Source organism: Urocampus carinirostris, chromosome 3, assembly GCF_059441175.1.
Source record: "Urocampus carinirostris isolate Australia breed hairy pipefish chromosome 3, RoL_Ucar_1.0, whole genome shotgun sequence".
NCBI lineage: Eukaryota > Metazoa > Chordata > Actinopteri > Syngnathiformes > Syngnathidae > Urocampus > Urocampus carinirostris.
The window spans coordinates 55,737,746-55,753,672 of NC_142351.1; the positions used below are offsets into that span (position 1 = coordinate 55,737,746).

The 15,927-nt window shown below is 40.7% G+C and overlaps 1 protein-coding gene across 1 annotated transcript; it reads right to left on the reverse strand.

Moving 5' to 3' along the window:
* Positions 1-377: 377 nt before the first annotated feature.
* On the reverse strand, positions 378-15,258 carry obsl1a (obscurin like cytoskeletal adaptor 1a). Its single transcript, XM_088332589.1, has 24 exons — positions 14,154-15,258; positions 12,237-12,506; positions 11,570-11,830; positions 8,921-9,223; positions 8,561-8,827; positions 8,212-8,487; positions 7,997-8,111; positions 7,714-7,874; positions 7,364-7,636; positions 7,003-7,275; positions 6,644-6,922; positions 6,219-6,494; positions 5,864-6,139; positions 5,525-5,794; positions 5,188-5,454; positions 4,844-5,113; positions 4,490-4,756; positions 4,144-4,410; positions 3,959-4,071; positions 3,721-3,874; positions 3,469-3,630; positions 3,073-3,177; positions 2,740-3,006; positions 378-2,666 (listed from the first exon to the last, which is right to left on the reverse strand). The coding sequence occupies exons 1-24, from the start codon at positions 15,256-15,258 to the stop codon at positions 2,395-2,397; spliced, it is 6,549 nt and encodes a 2,182-aa protein (XP_088188715.1). The 3' UTR covers positions 378-2,394.
* Positions 15,259-15,927: the final 669 nt, after the last annotated feature.

Sequence of the window (15,927 nt, forward strand, 5' to 3'; positions counted from 1 at the left end):
TGATTAAGATTTCAAGCAGCAAATGCAGTCAAACAAGTGTCATAATTGCAGCACAATGTATTACTTTTCTGTACTGGACATTTCCCCGCTGATTTTAAAAAAAACTGACGTGAATGGTTTCAAATCTGGTGCGGCTTGTAGTAAAACAAAGTTGAGTTTCTTCTTTAAAATTGGGCGTGCGGCTTTTAATCAGGTGCACTCTGTCGTCCGAATTTACAGTAATCACTCAAAAAGCCCGAAATGACAATTAAACCAATCGTTGGTAATTTTACCGTTTTTCTGTATGATTTTGAACATTCTGTCAATCAAACTACATTCAGATGATATTTCCGATATTTACTTAACGTTCAAAGGTATTAAACTCAAAACACCAGCAAGTTACTAAAGAAACTCTTTATTTCCTGTTCTAGGCACATAACAGCAAAATGTTTGGTGCGGCTTTTATTTCCGCGGGCTTTGCCGTTACAAGTGTCACGACATGGCTGCTGCTGTACTCCACAGTGGATTTGTTCATGTGGTTTGCATGGCATAGGAAACAACACAAATGTTATTAATATATGGAACATCCATGTTACTGTACTCGTGATTGAATAGGTGTAATGTAATTTTGGATTTGTTTATCGTGCCATGTTATACATGAACTGTAGGTAACGATGCCTCCCCACACACCCATAAACGCTAAATGAACAACGTTTCATGTTGTATTTATAGATTTTGTGATTTGGGATGTATTTATCTTCATAGTTTTAGCATGGGTTTGAATCTCAGCAAAGGCCTCATATTCTTTTTTTGTCAACCGAGCCGAACTTTTCAAAATTATATTTTGCATTCACTCACAAATACATTCAGGCATTATTTTTTTCTATCAATTGGCTTACAATAGTTTAGGGTTAATTTGAGGCAAATCTGTTCATCAAAAGTACGATGTGTATTATTTAACCACTCAATGTCGCTGTGTGGTGTAGTACTACCAAAAATGAATGCTAAAAAGCACAAGTAAGAATACAAACTACAGAGACTCAAAGTGACCAAAACGCACCATTTCACTTCTCTTTTTTTGTTTTTTGCCCCGCCTTTTTGAGGATTTGAGGTACCCAATTGCAGCAGTATGGAGGACTCTAACAAAAAAAACTGCTATTTTCTCTACCTACAAGATTATCTGATCATTCATATATTTTTACTTATTATTTAAATCACGATTGTTTTTCTTTTATTTATTTTTTTTGTCTTGTTTTTTTTAACCACTAGAAGGTGTTAAGTAATATACTTTCCCATGGGCATAATCAGCCTATTTTTGGGAGTGCTAAAGCAACCCTAAACATTTTTTAAAACATTTTTAAAACCTTTTTCCTTAATATATCACAGGATACACTTAAATATGATGAAAAACACTATATTAAAAAAGTTAAACAAATAGATAAATGTGAGCAACACAGCATCGGAGTTACTCACTCCAATGCTTAGAAATGGTTCAGTCCATTTGATTCCGAGCACCGCTCTCGCCCCCCTCCCTGCTCCTCTTTCATCTGGAGGATCCCGTGTATTAGGGTCAGATTATGTTTTATTTTGAACAATTATTTTACGACCCAATACCAGGACTTTGTTATCACTAGATATTAGTCCTCATTTTACCTGCATTGAATTGAATGCAATAATGATCAGGATAATAATAGTGTTTCTGCTGACCACAAAGTGCCATGTAATGTTAAATCAATTGGAAGTGATAGTCCTGAATGGTGTTGAAGTATTCTAAATCACTTTAAGTAAAATAAAAATATTTTTTAACAAGTCAGACACTCTCTGGACCTAAAATCACTGTCCCGATAACTTCTAATGGAGATCTATTCTTGTTAAAGCTGCTCTACTGCAAAACAAAAATTGTTGCCAAAAAGTAAAATGGCTCAATTCATTCTCCTATTCACAAATGTAAAGGTTGCAGGTGTATCAATTAAATCAACTCATTCTAAACTGCTTATAATAATAAAAAAACATTCTTATGGTGACAAACTGTTCCTTATAAACTGCTTTGTATTTTTAAAGTTCAACTATTTTTTGAATTTTGTTTTTTGTCCCTTAGTATCGGACATACTGATTAATTCAAGTCTCGTGGACTTCCCAAACCACGCTCAGAAAAGGTCTCAAAGCTGAACCATATGAATGAATATCGTGTTTGCGGGATATTAATATGCAAGAAAAATATATCCGTTTTGACATGTTTTGCGGTGGCCATTTGGTCACTGTTATTGGCTCAAAATAAATCATTATTTGAAGATATGGTCACATAAAACATTGTCATAAATGTACTTTCCATTTTTGTTCAATAAGGTCAATCATCTTGACTAGAAAAAAAGAGCAATCCAAGTGAATCGCATCGGACTTCTAGTTCCGCCTTCATTATTTCACAGTGAGAGTTGCGCTGCTTTTGGCTTTGCCGACACCAAACCTCACCACACCGTTCATATCCACGGTAGTGCACTTCAGCGTAAGTTTTTGCAAGGTGCCGTGGTCCTCCAGGTGGACCAAAGGGCTGGGCAGGATGTTCTGACCGTTCAGAGTCCATATCGGGGGTCTGCTGAGGGCAACAGAGACCTTGCACTGGAAAATTGCAGAGTCATTCTCTGTTACTTCGACATCTTCTAGCTCCTGCACTATTGTAAGCTCCTGGGCTGTGTGTTAAGAATATAGTATGACTTAGTAACCAACAAAAAATAATGGAATTACCCATTTAACGGTTCTTACTTTCTACCATCAGCTTTGCCTGAGACGTATGCTCTCCAACTTCAATACTGTACATGCCTTCGTCCTCAACTTCCACTTGCTGGATCACAAGTTTATGGCAGCAGCCATCAACTAAGAGATCCAATCTATCTGAAGGGGAGAGCTTTTCATGGCCCCTGTACCAGGTAGTGCTACAACGCGCGGAGGACACAGTGCACTCCAAGATGACACGGTGTTTCTCCAACGCTGTCCTGTCCCTCAAGGGTTTCACAATGGATGGAGGAAATTCTGAAGCGAGATGACAAAGTTTTAAGATATTGCCCTATAATTTGAAGACTTTCCCAGGAACTGTACCTTGTACTTCAAGGTAAGCCGTCGACTCAACATTTTTACACGTAAAGCGTATTTCTCCTGCGTCTTCTGCCGTTACGTTGCACATTAGTAGGAAGTGTTTGGAACCTAAACAGGAAGAGTGTAAAATTGCCTTACCTCAATTGGTTTAAGAGCGGTTGATTTATTAGTCTTTGGGACGGTATACCACGCAATCTACAAAACACAATTGCTTTATCACTGATGGGGATGGATTGAGTACTGTGATAGAAAACCATGAACCTTGTGTTCATTCATACCTATTCTAATCAATCCATGGACTTCTGCTCATTTTAACAATATGATACCTCTCACCATTTGTTACCTAGGTTAGACTGAATAAATGATTTCTCAGAAAATCTATGTATGATGCACAATGACCTTCTGTACGAGTCTTGACAGTGGTTGTGGGACGAATCTTGTGGCCATCTTTGTACCACTCCCCGCTAAGATCCTCTAGGGAAACCTCACACATAAAGACTGCGTTTTGATCCTCCTGAATGCAAAGGTCCTCCAGATCCTGCAGAATTGTCAGCTCATGCTCTGTGAGTTCAGAAAATTTCGGATCAGAGAAATCGACCAAATTAATCATACGTGAGCAAATCATTTTTTTCTTCTTCTTAGTACTCTTACCATAAACCTCTAAAGAACAGGAAATGCTGATGTCACCAGCATCACAGGTGTAGATGCCAGTGTCTGCTATGGAGCACTGCAGAATCTGACAGTACTTCTTTCGCCCCATGGAGTACATTCGACAGTTCTTGTCTGGTTTTAGCTCAGTTTCACCCTATATTTAGCATCAGAGATAGTCAAAGGTATGTATTATGATTTGTCAATTTTATCTTTTCATTCATATTGAAGATTATTTGACCTTGAACCATTTGACTTCAATGTTTGGTCGAGAGAATTCACACTCCATAGTGGCAGGAAGTTCTTCTTCCACGCGAACATCAACCAGTGCTTTTATGGTTGTCACTGGAGTTTCTGTTAAATTTATAATATGCTATAATGAGAGTTATTGGAAACAACAGTGGGGTGGGTGAATGCTTTTGTTACCTTTGACTGTGAGCCTGGCAGTTGTGCGCACCCCTTCGGCTGAGAAGGCAATGGTACCTGTGTCCTCCAGGGTAAGATTGGAAAGTGTCAGGCCATGGACTTTCCCTTTGGTGCTCACCCTGAACTGGTTGTTTGGCTTCAACCGAATACCATCCTTATGCCAATTTCCCTCTACCTCCTCATGGGACAACTCCACCTCAAATGACACCGTCTCATGCTCTAAGCTTTCCTGGTCAATCAAGCCCTTTTGAATGGAAATCTTGCGGGCTGCGGGCAATTACAAAAAAAAAGGTTGACGGTTTGAAAACTCTCCTGGATCCCGATAGCATATAGATTAACCACCTACGCTCTACATTGAGCTTTATCTGGGTCATGTCGTGCAAAGTCTCACAACGGTAGGTTCCGCGGTCAGACAGATTCAGATTGTGGATGGTCAGACTGCGTTTACAACCATCCTGGTTGAGTGAATACCGAGGTCCTTGCTGAATGACCACCCCTTGTCTCATCCACTGCACTTCCCCCGTCTCAATGCTGATCTCCGTCTCCAGAGTGGCATCAGAAAATTCTTCTGCCATGACAGCTTCTTTCTTTTTTGTAAACAGAACTTGAGCTTCTGAACATAAAGGAGGCAGGGGGGGGTGGTAAAGTCAAGGTAATGCAAGACACCAGGTATAGGTACCTGAGCTTGCAATAGTCATACCTTGGACTCTGAGACTTGCTTTGCTAATCGTACCTTCAGCTTCAGCTCTGATTTTGGAACAGTCCAACATGCTGCATTTCTTCATGATTAAGGTGTGGCACAGACCATTTTGTGTTACCTGCACACGGTCACTGTGATTGATCATCTCATTGTCCATGAACCAGACCAACTCCACATCTTCTGGAGAAACCACACACTTGAAAGTAGCGTCCTCTCCTTCCAGAACTGTGGTGTTGTGAAGTTCAGTGAGGAACTCAACCACACGTGGCACTGGAACAAAATGGACACATATGACTCAAGTGCTAACTTTTATTTAAGATTGAAAAACTTCTGAGGAAGCGTACTCTTCACTATAAGCGTTGCTACCGTGCGGTCATCTTTGGACTCGCATGCATATTCTCCAGAATCCTCTCTTGTCAAGCGATGTATGGTCAGACATCGCTCAACTCCATCCGCCCGGATGGTAAATCTCCTATTTGGAACGACATCCACACCATTTTTCAACCACTGTACATCTGCTTTGGGCTTGCAAACCTCACAACGTAGGGTCACCATTCCATCCGCATGGGCCACAGTGTCATGTAACGGGCTTACAAACTTTATTCTCATTCCTGGATTGATTGAAATAATTCATCATTATGAAGGGATTCTACATGAGATAGCATCTTAAAAATATTGTACCTTTTACGAGAAGGCTGAAATGAATTTGGTCAGTATTGACATCGCACGTGTATTCGCCAGCGTCCGAGCGCCGTAAAGGTGCAATGATGAGCTCCCTCTTACGGCCTTCCATAAGTGCGCGGAAGCGCTCACCTTCTACGGGTGTCCAGTCTTTGAGCCAGCGGACCTGAGCGCTCTCATTCGACACAAAGCTTTTCAAGGTCAGACTTTCTGCCTCGTAGCCAGTTATAACATTGCCATCTTCCTTATTTAGAAATATCACCGGAGGCTCTAGACAACAGAAAAAAAATATATACTCGACATCCCAAATTTTCCAAATACTTCACCTGACTGTTGTACCTTGAACCTTAACAACACTGATCATCTTGTCATCTACTGCATCACAAATGTACTTTCCAGAATCCGAAGGTTGAACATTTGAAATTATTATTTTTCTCAAAGTCCCGTAACTTTCTATAAGGGTGCGAGAGTCATTGACAAGAACTTTATCGTTGCAGTACCACTGGACAGGAGCATTTGCACGGGACAGCTCACAAGCCAGGATTAGATCATCGCCAGCTGGCATCTCTTGGAAGTCAGAATCTTTTGAGTCGCCCACAATGGTCACCGGAGGCTCTAAGGCACAGAACAAATTGTAAAATTGATTTCTTACCAAGCGGGGTGCCTTGATTTGCTTCTATACTGTAATATCTACCTTGCACTGTGACCTGAAAGCTGATGCTATCATCTTCAGCGTCCAGAAAGTATTCTCCGGAGTCCCCAAGCTCAGCATTGAGAATGACAAGTGAGCGAAATGCACCTTCTTGTTCCTCGCAATATCTACCATCTCGCTCAATGCGGCAGCCATCTTTGTACCACTTTGCCTCTGTATTGCTTTTTGATAACTCACATTCAAGCACAATATCATCAGAAACTAATGTTTTGAGGTTCGTGTCAATCTCTGACTTCCTTAAGATTTTCACCGGGGGCTCTAGGGTTGAATAACATAAGACAAAACATTTTGCGTAAATTAGTTGGCTAAAAGGGGCTTGTACGAAATAATATCATTATGGACTCATTTTTGTTTACTTGAACCTTTAATACAAACACGTAATTACCCTCAGTTGAAACGCAGCTCACCTGAAACATTAACCTGGAAGTCTAATCTGTCATCTTCGGCATCACAGCTGTATGTGCCCGAATTAGCTGTCGTAGGAGAAAGGATTTCAAGACGACGGAATGATCCATCTTCAGTTATAGTCATAAAATCGCTCCTCTGTATTTCCTGGCCGTTTAGCAACCACTTCACTTTTGCATTGAGACAAGATACCTTGACCTCGAGTGTGATTGTCTTTCCTGCAATACTTTCCAGTTTCTTTGGTAGGTTGTCTGGACATGATAGCACCACTGGTGGCTCTAAATGAATTTAAAAAATATCTCACAATCTTATTCAATCTTAACAAAATTAAATTCTACACAGTCTTCTTTATATTAAACTTTAATAGTAACCATGAAGTTAACAGAGTCATGTTCAGTGTCACAGACAAACTCTCCTGCATCCTTGGAAGAAGCCGAAGGGATGACCAGCCGACGTGTTGCCCCATCCACCTCCAGTTTCAGGTTCTGACCCTCCTCAACCTCCAGGCTGTCTTTGTACCACGTGACATGTGCGTCAGAGTGTGAGATGTCGCATCTGAGCTCCAGCTTGGTAGAAGCCAAGCAGGAAATCTTCACCTCGGATTCAGTGGGGAAAATAATCCGAATTGGAGCCTCTACATGAAGAAAATGCAATTGTGTAGCATACATCTGAGGAGACGTGCTTTTAATGCATGCGTATTATGTCTTAATCCAGTTTTGTACCTGTGACAGTCAGCTGAAAGAATACAGAGTCACCATTTGTCTCACAGATGTACTCCCCACCATCCTCCACCGTGCTGTGGAGAATGGTCAACCGTCTGTAAGGTCCCTCTTTTGTCAGCTGAATGTTCCCTCCCTCCTCCACCTCTTCGCCATTCTTGAACCACTGCACCTTCCCGGCCGAGCGAGAAAGTTCGCACTGCAAATGGATGTCCTCTGAAATGTAACCTTCCAATGTGACATCGTCTTGAGGTTCCACAATCATTACTGGAGGTTCTGAGAAAGAATTACACTCGCTGGTTTGTTGTTTGTGAAACATTTAACTTCTTAAGCTATTTCTTCCTGCAACTGACCTCTAACTTGAACCGTGAAGTCTATGCTGTGGTTTTCCGCTTGGCAGGTGTAGCTGCCTGCATCAGTGCTTTCAGCAGAATGGAGAATCAACCTTCTCAGAGCTCCTTCTGCCTGCAGTGTGACATGGTCGTTGGGTTCAATTTCACAACCATCTTTATACCTGCAACAATCCATACAAGATACAGAATAACCAATTTTGCTCGTGGTTAACACAATAAAAGTACAATTATAGCAGAAAGACATCTGATGACTTTTTTTTGCCTAGCCTGAAAATAAATTTACCAAACCACTTTAGCGTCCTCTCTTGATACGTGACAGAGAAGCACCACAGGGTCCAGCTCCATGCTGATTTTATGAAGGTCTTCCTCAGGGGTTGGAATAAACTCTACTGGAGGACCTGAAAATGTGTGGGGAGGTCATCTGGCTCTTTGCTTGTTGCCAAAGTAGAATAATTCCTTAAGGAAATGTGAACTGAAAAATGTGTTCAGGAGATCTACCTGCAACTTCAACCGTGAATGTCATGACATCCCATGATGTTTGGCACCTATAAATTCCACTGTGATGTTTCTCAGCAGACTGAATCACAATTCTCCTCATATTCCCGTCAGATTGGATTTTCAGGCCATCGTTCACTTGCAGCTCCTCACCGTTTTTCAACCAACAAACTTCAGCTGAAGGGTGGGAGACTTCACAGTAAAGAACAATAACGTCCCCAGTCTCCACCTTCTTGGTGGTGTCCGGTTCCAGCAAAGGAATGAATTTGATCACTGCGGCTACAAAAGCACGTGTAGGTGAAATACTTAAGACTCAGCTTGACAACAATATTTGAGAGACTGTTTAACCTACGTCTAACTTTGAGAACTGCTGAGTCTCGCACTCCATTGGCAAGGAAGGTAACCTCTGCCTTCTCGTCTGTGGTAACAGTTTCCCGGATAAGCAAAGTATGCAGGTTTTTGGACTGCTTTATTACGTATCGTTCAGTGTTTTGCAATTGAGCACTGTTCAAAAACCAAGTACCACCTACTGAGGCTGATAACTCAATTGAAAAGAAAGCCTCCTCTCCCTCTGTGATCTCCAAGTCTTGGAGATTCGTGCAAATCTTTGTTCCTGGAACTAAATCAAGCAAGAATCTTACTGTTGGCGTCTGAATTTCAAATATGATTTGCTTATAATGTGTTGACGTCCCCGCACTGTAACATGACTTACCTATATGCACATACTTTGGAAACTCCACGTGTCCACTGCGCCCGTACTTGTTGATACAGCAGACTCTGAATCGGTAGTCACCCTCATGTGGCACACTGTCACCGCTGATCTCTACTGAGGTGGCTTCTTCAGAGGTAAAGCATTTCTGCCACTCTTGCGACCCCACTTCTTGTCTCTCCACCACAAATATAGAGCGAGTTGTTTGGTTGTATGGTGCAGGGACCCAGGAGAGCACGATGCCATTTGGGCTATCCGTATCCATTTTGACTCCAAGTGGGCAGATTGGTGGACAATGTCTTGCAGCTATGGGAAAAAATAAGAAATGTTCTTTTATTAATGTCAACCTCTACCACTTTATTCAAAACAGGGGTCACCCATCTTTTTGAAGATGAGTGCTACTTATGTTACTGATTGTCACAAAGGGCAACTGATTTGTTATGCATTTGTGAAATTACAATGTATCATGTTGTTAGTATGTTATAACCAGGTTGTAATTATTAGAAGTTGAGTTAAAATAGGCTCAGTCGACTAATAAAACATGGCACAATTTTGAAATCAAATTTCCTGGAAAATTAGAATGACCTATCACTGGTGAGCTATTTTCAGAACTTGTCTCCGCACTACTCAGGTGTACTTAGGAAGACCCTGATCCAATGGAATTGTTCTCAAATAGGTTTACATTTGATATTACTGTATATAAATTCAGAAGTAATTATTAAATGTTATCATTTTAGCAAATGTTTAGCAGAGCAACTAAAATCATTCTTTTGTTCGGAACTGCTGTTCCTTTTATTTATTTTTTAAATTTAAGTTGTTATTTTTTTATTCACTATGTTCTCTGAACTTTTACCGGTGATATACAGTTGTATCTGTTCACTGGAAACGATATCTTGTTTAATGTGCTCATTTTGTGTATTGTTGGTCTTATTTACTGGAAGAAGGTAAAACCATAGTTGCTGATACTGTATATGTTTAATGGTGTTTAATTTAAGTAACATTTTCTTATTTTACTAAAAAAAAAAACCTAGTGAGGATAAATGGTGCGGATAATGGATGGATGGATTAATTCTCAAAGTAGAATTGGAATGAGAATAGAGTTTATTGTCATTGACAACAACCTTGTGAAGTTTGTTTAATACTAGATAAGACATGTTATAAATACCTAAAAGCAAAGACTTGACATCACAATTGAAATAAATATTTGAGAATCACTAAAAGTAACAATATTTGACTTCGAAAAATAGATAAATTACATGATTTAGCCAAATGTTCCCATTATAGTCTCACTGGAATTTTTGCACTGTACACTATTTTGGTGATTTAATACAATTTTTGTCATATTTATTTGTTTACAAATGATTATATTTGAAGCTCAAAGAAAATTCAAACACTAATTCAAATAATCTCCTAAGAATTAAGATTTTAATGATTATTGTAATTAAAAATTGGTTTGTTATTTTTGTTAGAAAATATTTTACACTAAAAACGGTTGAGAACCATTCATCCATTATCTGCACCGCTTATCCTCAGTAGGGTCCCGGGGGTGCTGGATCCCATCCCAGCTGTCCACAGGCAGTGGGCAGGGGACACCCCGAACTGGTTGCCAGCCAATCGCAAGGCACACAGGGACAGACAATTCGCTTGCTCAGTCACACCTAGGGACAACTTGGCTACATGATATGCATGTTTTGGAATGTGTGCGGAAACCGGAGTGCCCGGAGGAAACCCACGCAAGCACGGGGAGAAACATTCACAACTCCAGACAGGAGGTCCGATCTCATGACCTCAGAACTGTGCCGCACACACGTTAACCACTGTGCCGTCGTGTTGCCTTGTTTGAGAACCACTAACTGATACACATAGTGTGTATAATTTGACCACTAGATGTCACTGTAAGTTGTTTTACCAAAAATGTATGCTAAAGCACAAGAAAGAATACTTGTGGCTTCAGGGGTACCCTTCTCAGCAAGATGGCAGACAATAATGTCTGCTCCCTCTAAACGAGCCTCATGTCATGTTCAATAATATAATTTTTGACCTACCAATATTAAAGAAATTCACATTTCTATGACAGTTAGTGCATTTAATTTTTATTTATTTTTACCACTAGAAGGAGCTAAAGAATATACAATGTCCATTTAAATTCATATTTATTAGATATATTTCAACACAGTATTGCTTTACCTACCACTATTGACATTCAGCTTTACACATCTTGCCATTTGTATGGAAAAATTTGTTTGCTGCTTAATATTATTCCAGTACTTTTCATTGCACTTTTATTACGAAATAAAAAGCTCTTAAAATTTTGGCCACTCTCCAAGTACTACCTTGAAAATATTTTTGCCCATTTATCCAGACATTCTTTAATCTAATTTTTCTCTTTTTGATCTTCATTACGTGTTTATCCTGTTTATCCTGGAGTGCCATATCTAATGTCGTTGCAAGCAATGTTCAACATATGATCAATGACAGTAAAGAATTTTCCATTTTATTTTAAAATATGCACGGTGTTATGGTATCTTATGTATTTTTCCTTTTTTTTTTTTGAATCAATGCTTATTCCTAATGACGTTTTTGTTTTTTTTACCAATTGGAGTTGTTAAATAATCCACAACCTCCCTTGAAAAGACTGTAATGATAGCGTACCTCGAACTTTAAAACGCGAGGATGTCTTCGATCTTCCCGTGACAAAGGTCACTGCCCCCGAGTCTTGGTGGGCCACATTGACAAAAACCAGCATGTGTGTTTTCCCAAACGATTTCAGGATTGTCTGGTGCGTCTCATGCAGCTTGAGCCCATTCTTGAACCAGTACACTTCCATGTCTTCATCTTCCACTTCCACACAAAATGCTGCATTCTCACCCTCCAACACCTCCACCTTCCGTGGAAGTTTCCGTACAATTTTGCCTATGAAAAGTAAAATTAATTGTTAATATTTATACAGTGCCGTGAAAATAAAATGCCCCTTCCAGATTTCTGTGTTTTTTTGCATAGTGATCACTCACAAAGGTTTTAAATCATCAAACCCATTGTAACATAACACAGAGACAACTCAAGGAAATACAAAATGCAGTTTTGAAATGTTGATTTAATCTATTTAAGCTCAAAAAAATCCAGGCCTGTCTGGCCATATGTGCAAAACGAATCGTCCCCCGAATCTAATAGCAAGATGGGCCACTTTTGTCAGCGTTATCAGAAATCAAACGTTTATAATAATTCGTAGTAAGTCTTTCACAACGCTGTGGAGGAATTTTTGGCCACTCTTACATAATAGTAGCCCCACGGAGAAAAAAGACGACCAGGTGGTAAATACCTTTGACCGACAGTTCTGCAATGCTCTTGGCCCCATCTGGCCTCTCGCAGAGATACACTCCGTCATCGTCTGTTTCCACGTCTCGGATGGTGAGTCGTCGCCTGGTGCCTTGCTGCTCTATTGAGTATTTTTCGCTGGGGGTCAGCCTTTGATCTTCACGGTACCATGTGGTTGGGACCGACCCATCAGGTACATCGCACTCTAGGACTGCAACGTTCCTCTCTCTTGCCTCCACATCTTTCAACGGATGCTTGAAACGCACGTGTGCTCCTAAAAAGCAGAGAAAGGTCTCTAAAGAAACACATTGGGACCACATTGGTTTTTATTTGGAAGGCTTATAAGTCTCCTTTTCTTGTTCAGCTGCAGTGACGTAAGGTGAGATTCATGTCTGGTGAGGTACAGTCAGATTTACAAATAAATGAACCTACATCTTATTCATCATTTGATTGGCAGGGCAAGAGAGCAATATATAATGGCCAGTATTGTACGATGTCATATTCAAAATTTTGGAACGAAATAGTATTTCCCCAATGATTCAAGATCGAGTATCAGTATTGTCACACGCCGCTGCCTGTCGATGCCAAGGCTCATCTCTGGAGAGTGGGATTACTCTTTACACCAGGGATCTCGAACCGTTTTCCAGCTAAGAGCTAATCTTTGTTACTGATTAGTTCAAAGGGCTCCCATGTTGATATGCGTTTCTAAAATAACAACTTATAATGTTATTACAATGTCATTACTATCTTAATGCCAGGTTAATTATCAGAAGTAGAGTTGAATAGACTCCGTCAACCGCTAAAAAACACTTAACTCGAAAATTTCAATGAACCAGCACTAGTTAGCTATTTTTAGAATAGGGCCACAGGCACTTTAGTGAGAACCCTGTTGCCTGCTGGCACTATGTCAGTCCAAAACAGACCAATCCAATACTATGGTCAAAATTCACCCATCTTTCTGTGTGTTTTTATACAAAATGTCCCAGTTGTTTGGGTTGTTCAAAAAGATGACCTAAACCGTTTACTGTCTAAAAACAGCTGGTTTAAAAACAAACCAAATTTGTGCCTAAAATGGACAAACCCTATACATGAGTCAATTTGACCCATTTTTTTGGCGTTTTTTTCACAAAATAACCTAATAGTTTTGGTTGTTCTAAAAAGGTGACTTTAACTGTGTACAGTCTAAAAACAGTTGGGGGTCTAAAATGAACCAAACCAATGCTTTGGTTAATTTGACCCCTTTTCTAGGCAGTTTTACACACAGGTGCCAAATCTTTTTGCCTGTTCTAAAAAGATGACCTAAACTGTTTACAGTCTAAATACAATTGCATCAAATTTAATCCAAGTTTTGGTTAAAAATAGACCAACCCAATACTTGGGTTGATTTGAAATATTGTCCTGTGTTGTTTTGTTGAAACAACCCACATATAAATTGTGTCATGTTTTAGTTTGATTGTGCTACAGAAATCCGCCAAAAGCTATTTTTGTTAAAAAAAACAAAACATTTTTTTAAATGACCCAACGTATTTGGTGCATTCCGTAATAAACAGCCTGGGTCGTTCGTGTAAAACGACCCCAAAAAAGCATCAAATTGAGTCTTGGGTGCTCCCACTTTTGACCAAAGGGTTTTTAGTGAGTACACTCTAAAAATGTTTTCTCAAATCTCACACAGCCCCATAGTGTGCTTCACATACCCCAAATGCTATGTGTACCACCACAGTATTTGAGAACCACAGTTTAAGGCAGGATGCATCCCACCTCACACCAAAGAGAATCTGGGACAGGATCTAGGTTACCCTTTACCTCAAACAGAATACATGTAATGCTTAAGACGAGAAAGGACTAAAATGACGGTGAAAAAAAGTCATATGACAAGCAATATAGGATAAATGGCTACTTTCTGGTAACTGTGTTATCTTACCTTTGACTGACAGATGAACTGCACTGAGAGTGTTTCCAAGAGCGTTGGATGCTACACAGGCATACAATCCCGCGTCCTGAACCTTACAGTACAAAACTTTCAGTGTGTAATAACCTTCCCTGTCTTCGAATATAATATGGCGCCTGCCAGCCTCGAGGGGAGCGCCATCCTTCTTCCAGATAATCTCAGCTTTTGGCTTCCCAGTGACAAAACAGCGGAACTTTGCATGTTTCCCCTCCGCCACTAGGAACTTCTTTTCCTTTCCAGGACTGACCACCGGTTCCTCCCTGTGCCTCGACAAACTCAATTTAGCCGCACTGGGTTTTGACCACTGACTGGATTTTCGGCTATCTCCTCTCTCAGGCTGTACTTCCACAAAAAGAACTGCTCCTGCCAAGTCCTCTCCGTTGCAGTTCTTGGCCTTGCAGGTGTAGATGCCTTTATCGGGCATACGTGTTCTGTAAATCAGTAACTGGAACCACCCGCCATCTTGGACGCTGGTGGAGAAGTGAGCGCTCTCAAAGATTTCGTTTAGCGCCTTGCCGTCTTTTTCCCATACCACCTCAGGCAACGGCTCGCCCCAGACCTTGCAGGAGAATATTGCGTCCTCTCCTCTATTAACTCGTATTGAAAGAGGCCTGATGAGGAACCTGGGTTTGTTGTCAGAAGTGAAGTCATCCTTCTGGTCATAATCGTTAACTCCATTTTCTTCACTCTGGTCTCCATTCCGCAAAACGCTGCTTCCATTTAAATGCCCATTTTCAGCCACAAGTTCCTTTACACTATTAACTTCTAGTTTCTGGTTGTTTCCCTCCACTTTGAGGGATGCCGCAGCATAGGTTTCCCCGACATTGTTTCTGGCTTTGCAGATGTATTTGCCGGCATCCGTCTCAATTACCCCTCTGATGCTCAACAGGTAAAACTTGCCTTCCTGGGCGAGCGTGTATCGTCCTCCAGTAACAATCTGGACATTTTTGTGCTCCCATATCACGTCTGGAGAAGGGTCACCGCCAATTTGGCATTCAAGAGTGACGTCAGCTCCGCATTTTACCGTCACAGGGCGTGGGTAGCCCAGCACACGAGGGGCACCCCCAAAAATGTCCATTGTAACAGTCTTGATTGTTGAATGGGAAATATCTGAAGGCAAATAACCCTTAATGAGACTGAGGAGTATTGTTAGATGAAGCAACCAGAAGAACTTCTTACCTTTGTGAAATGTTCCTGATGACCCCTGATGATGGCCCCTTCTCACGCTTGTGACATTTTACCTCAAGCTTCCATCAATAAAGGCTAGTTTTTTATTGATCGATTCCTTTTCAATTCGTTTTTTCTTTGTTTTCTAAAAGTGTAGATAGTTAGTGGTCTTGTTCTTCTGGTGTCCCCGTGCTTTGACATGTGCGTCAGACACCAACATTGTCCGGCGTCTGACAGAAAGCCCAAGAGGGAGAGAAAGAGATAGTGCCAATGGAGTCAGGACTTGTGCAGCTGCTCCCGCTGGGCTACAACCCCCACGTACAACTCTAAATATATCAACCACTCCATGACAGATAATCGTTGGACCTACATTTACACTAAAGATAGCGAGGAGGCCAAAACAGAAATAAGCAAACTGACTTCTCGCAGAAGGAAGAGGGACACCACAGGAAGGTTGTGATTTTTTTAGGGCTTGAGGGAAATTGAATTAGGCTTTAATGGTTATATGGTCAAAGTTCGGCAGACACTCAAAATGAAGGAGAAACGTCATCGATTGGTTTTGAACTTGCAAGCAGGACAG

What these genes read in the sequence shown, in the direction of transcription:
- obsl1a (XM_088332589.1), bottom strand. Translation starts at nt 15,258, where the DNA reads ATGGACATTTTTGGGGGTGCCCCTCGTGTGCTGGGCTACCCACGCCCT. An exon ending in TGCAGAACTGTCGGTCAAAG is followed by an intron (nt 11,831 to 12,236) that starts GTATTTACCACC and finishes TACTTTTCATAG; the next exon opens with GCAAAATTGTACGGAAACTT. An exon ending in AGCAAGTCTCAGAGTCCAAG is followed by an intron (nt 4,757 to 4,843) that starts GTATGACTATTG and finishes CTTTATGTTCAG; the next exon opens with AAGCTCAAGTTCTGTTTACA.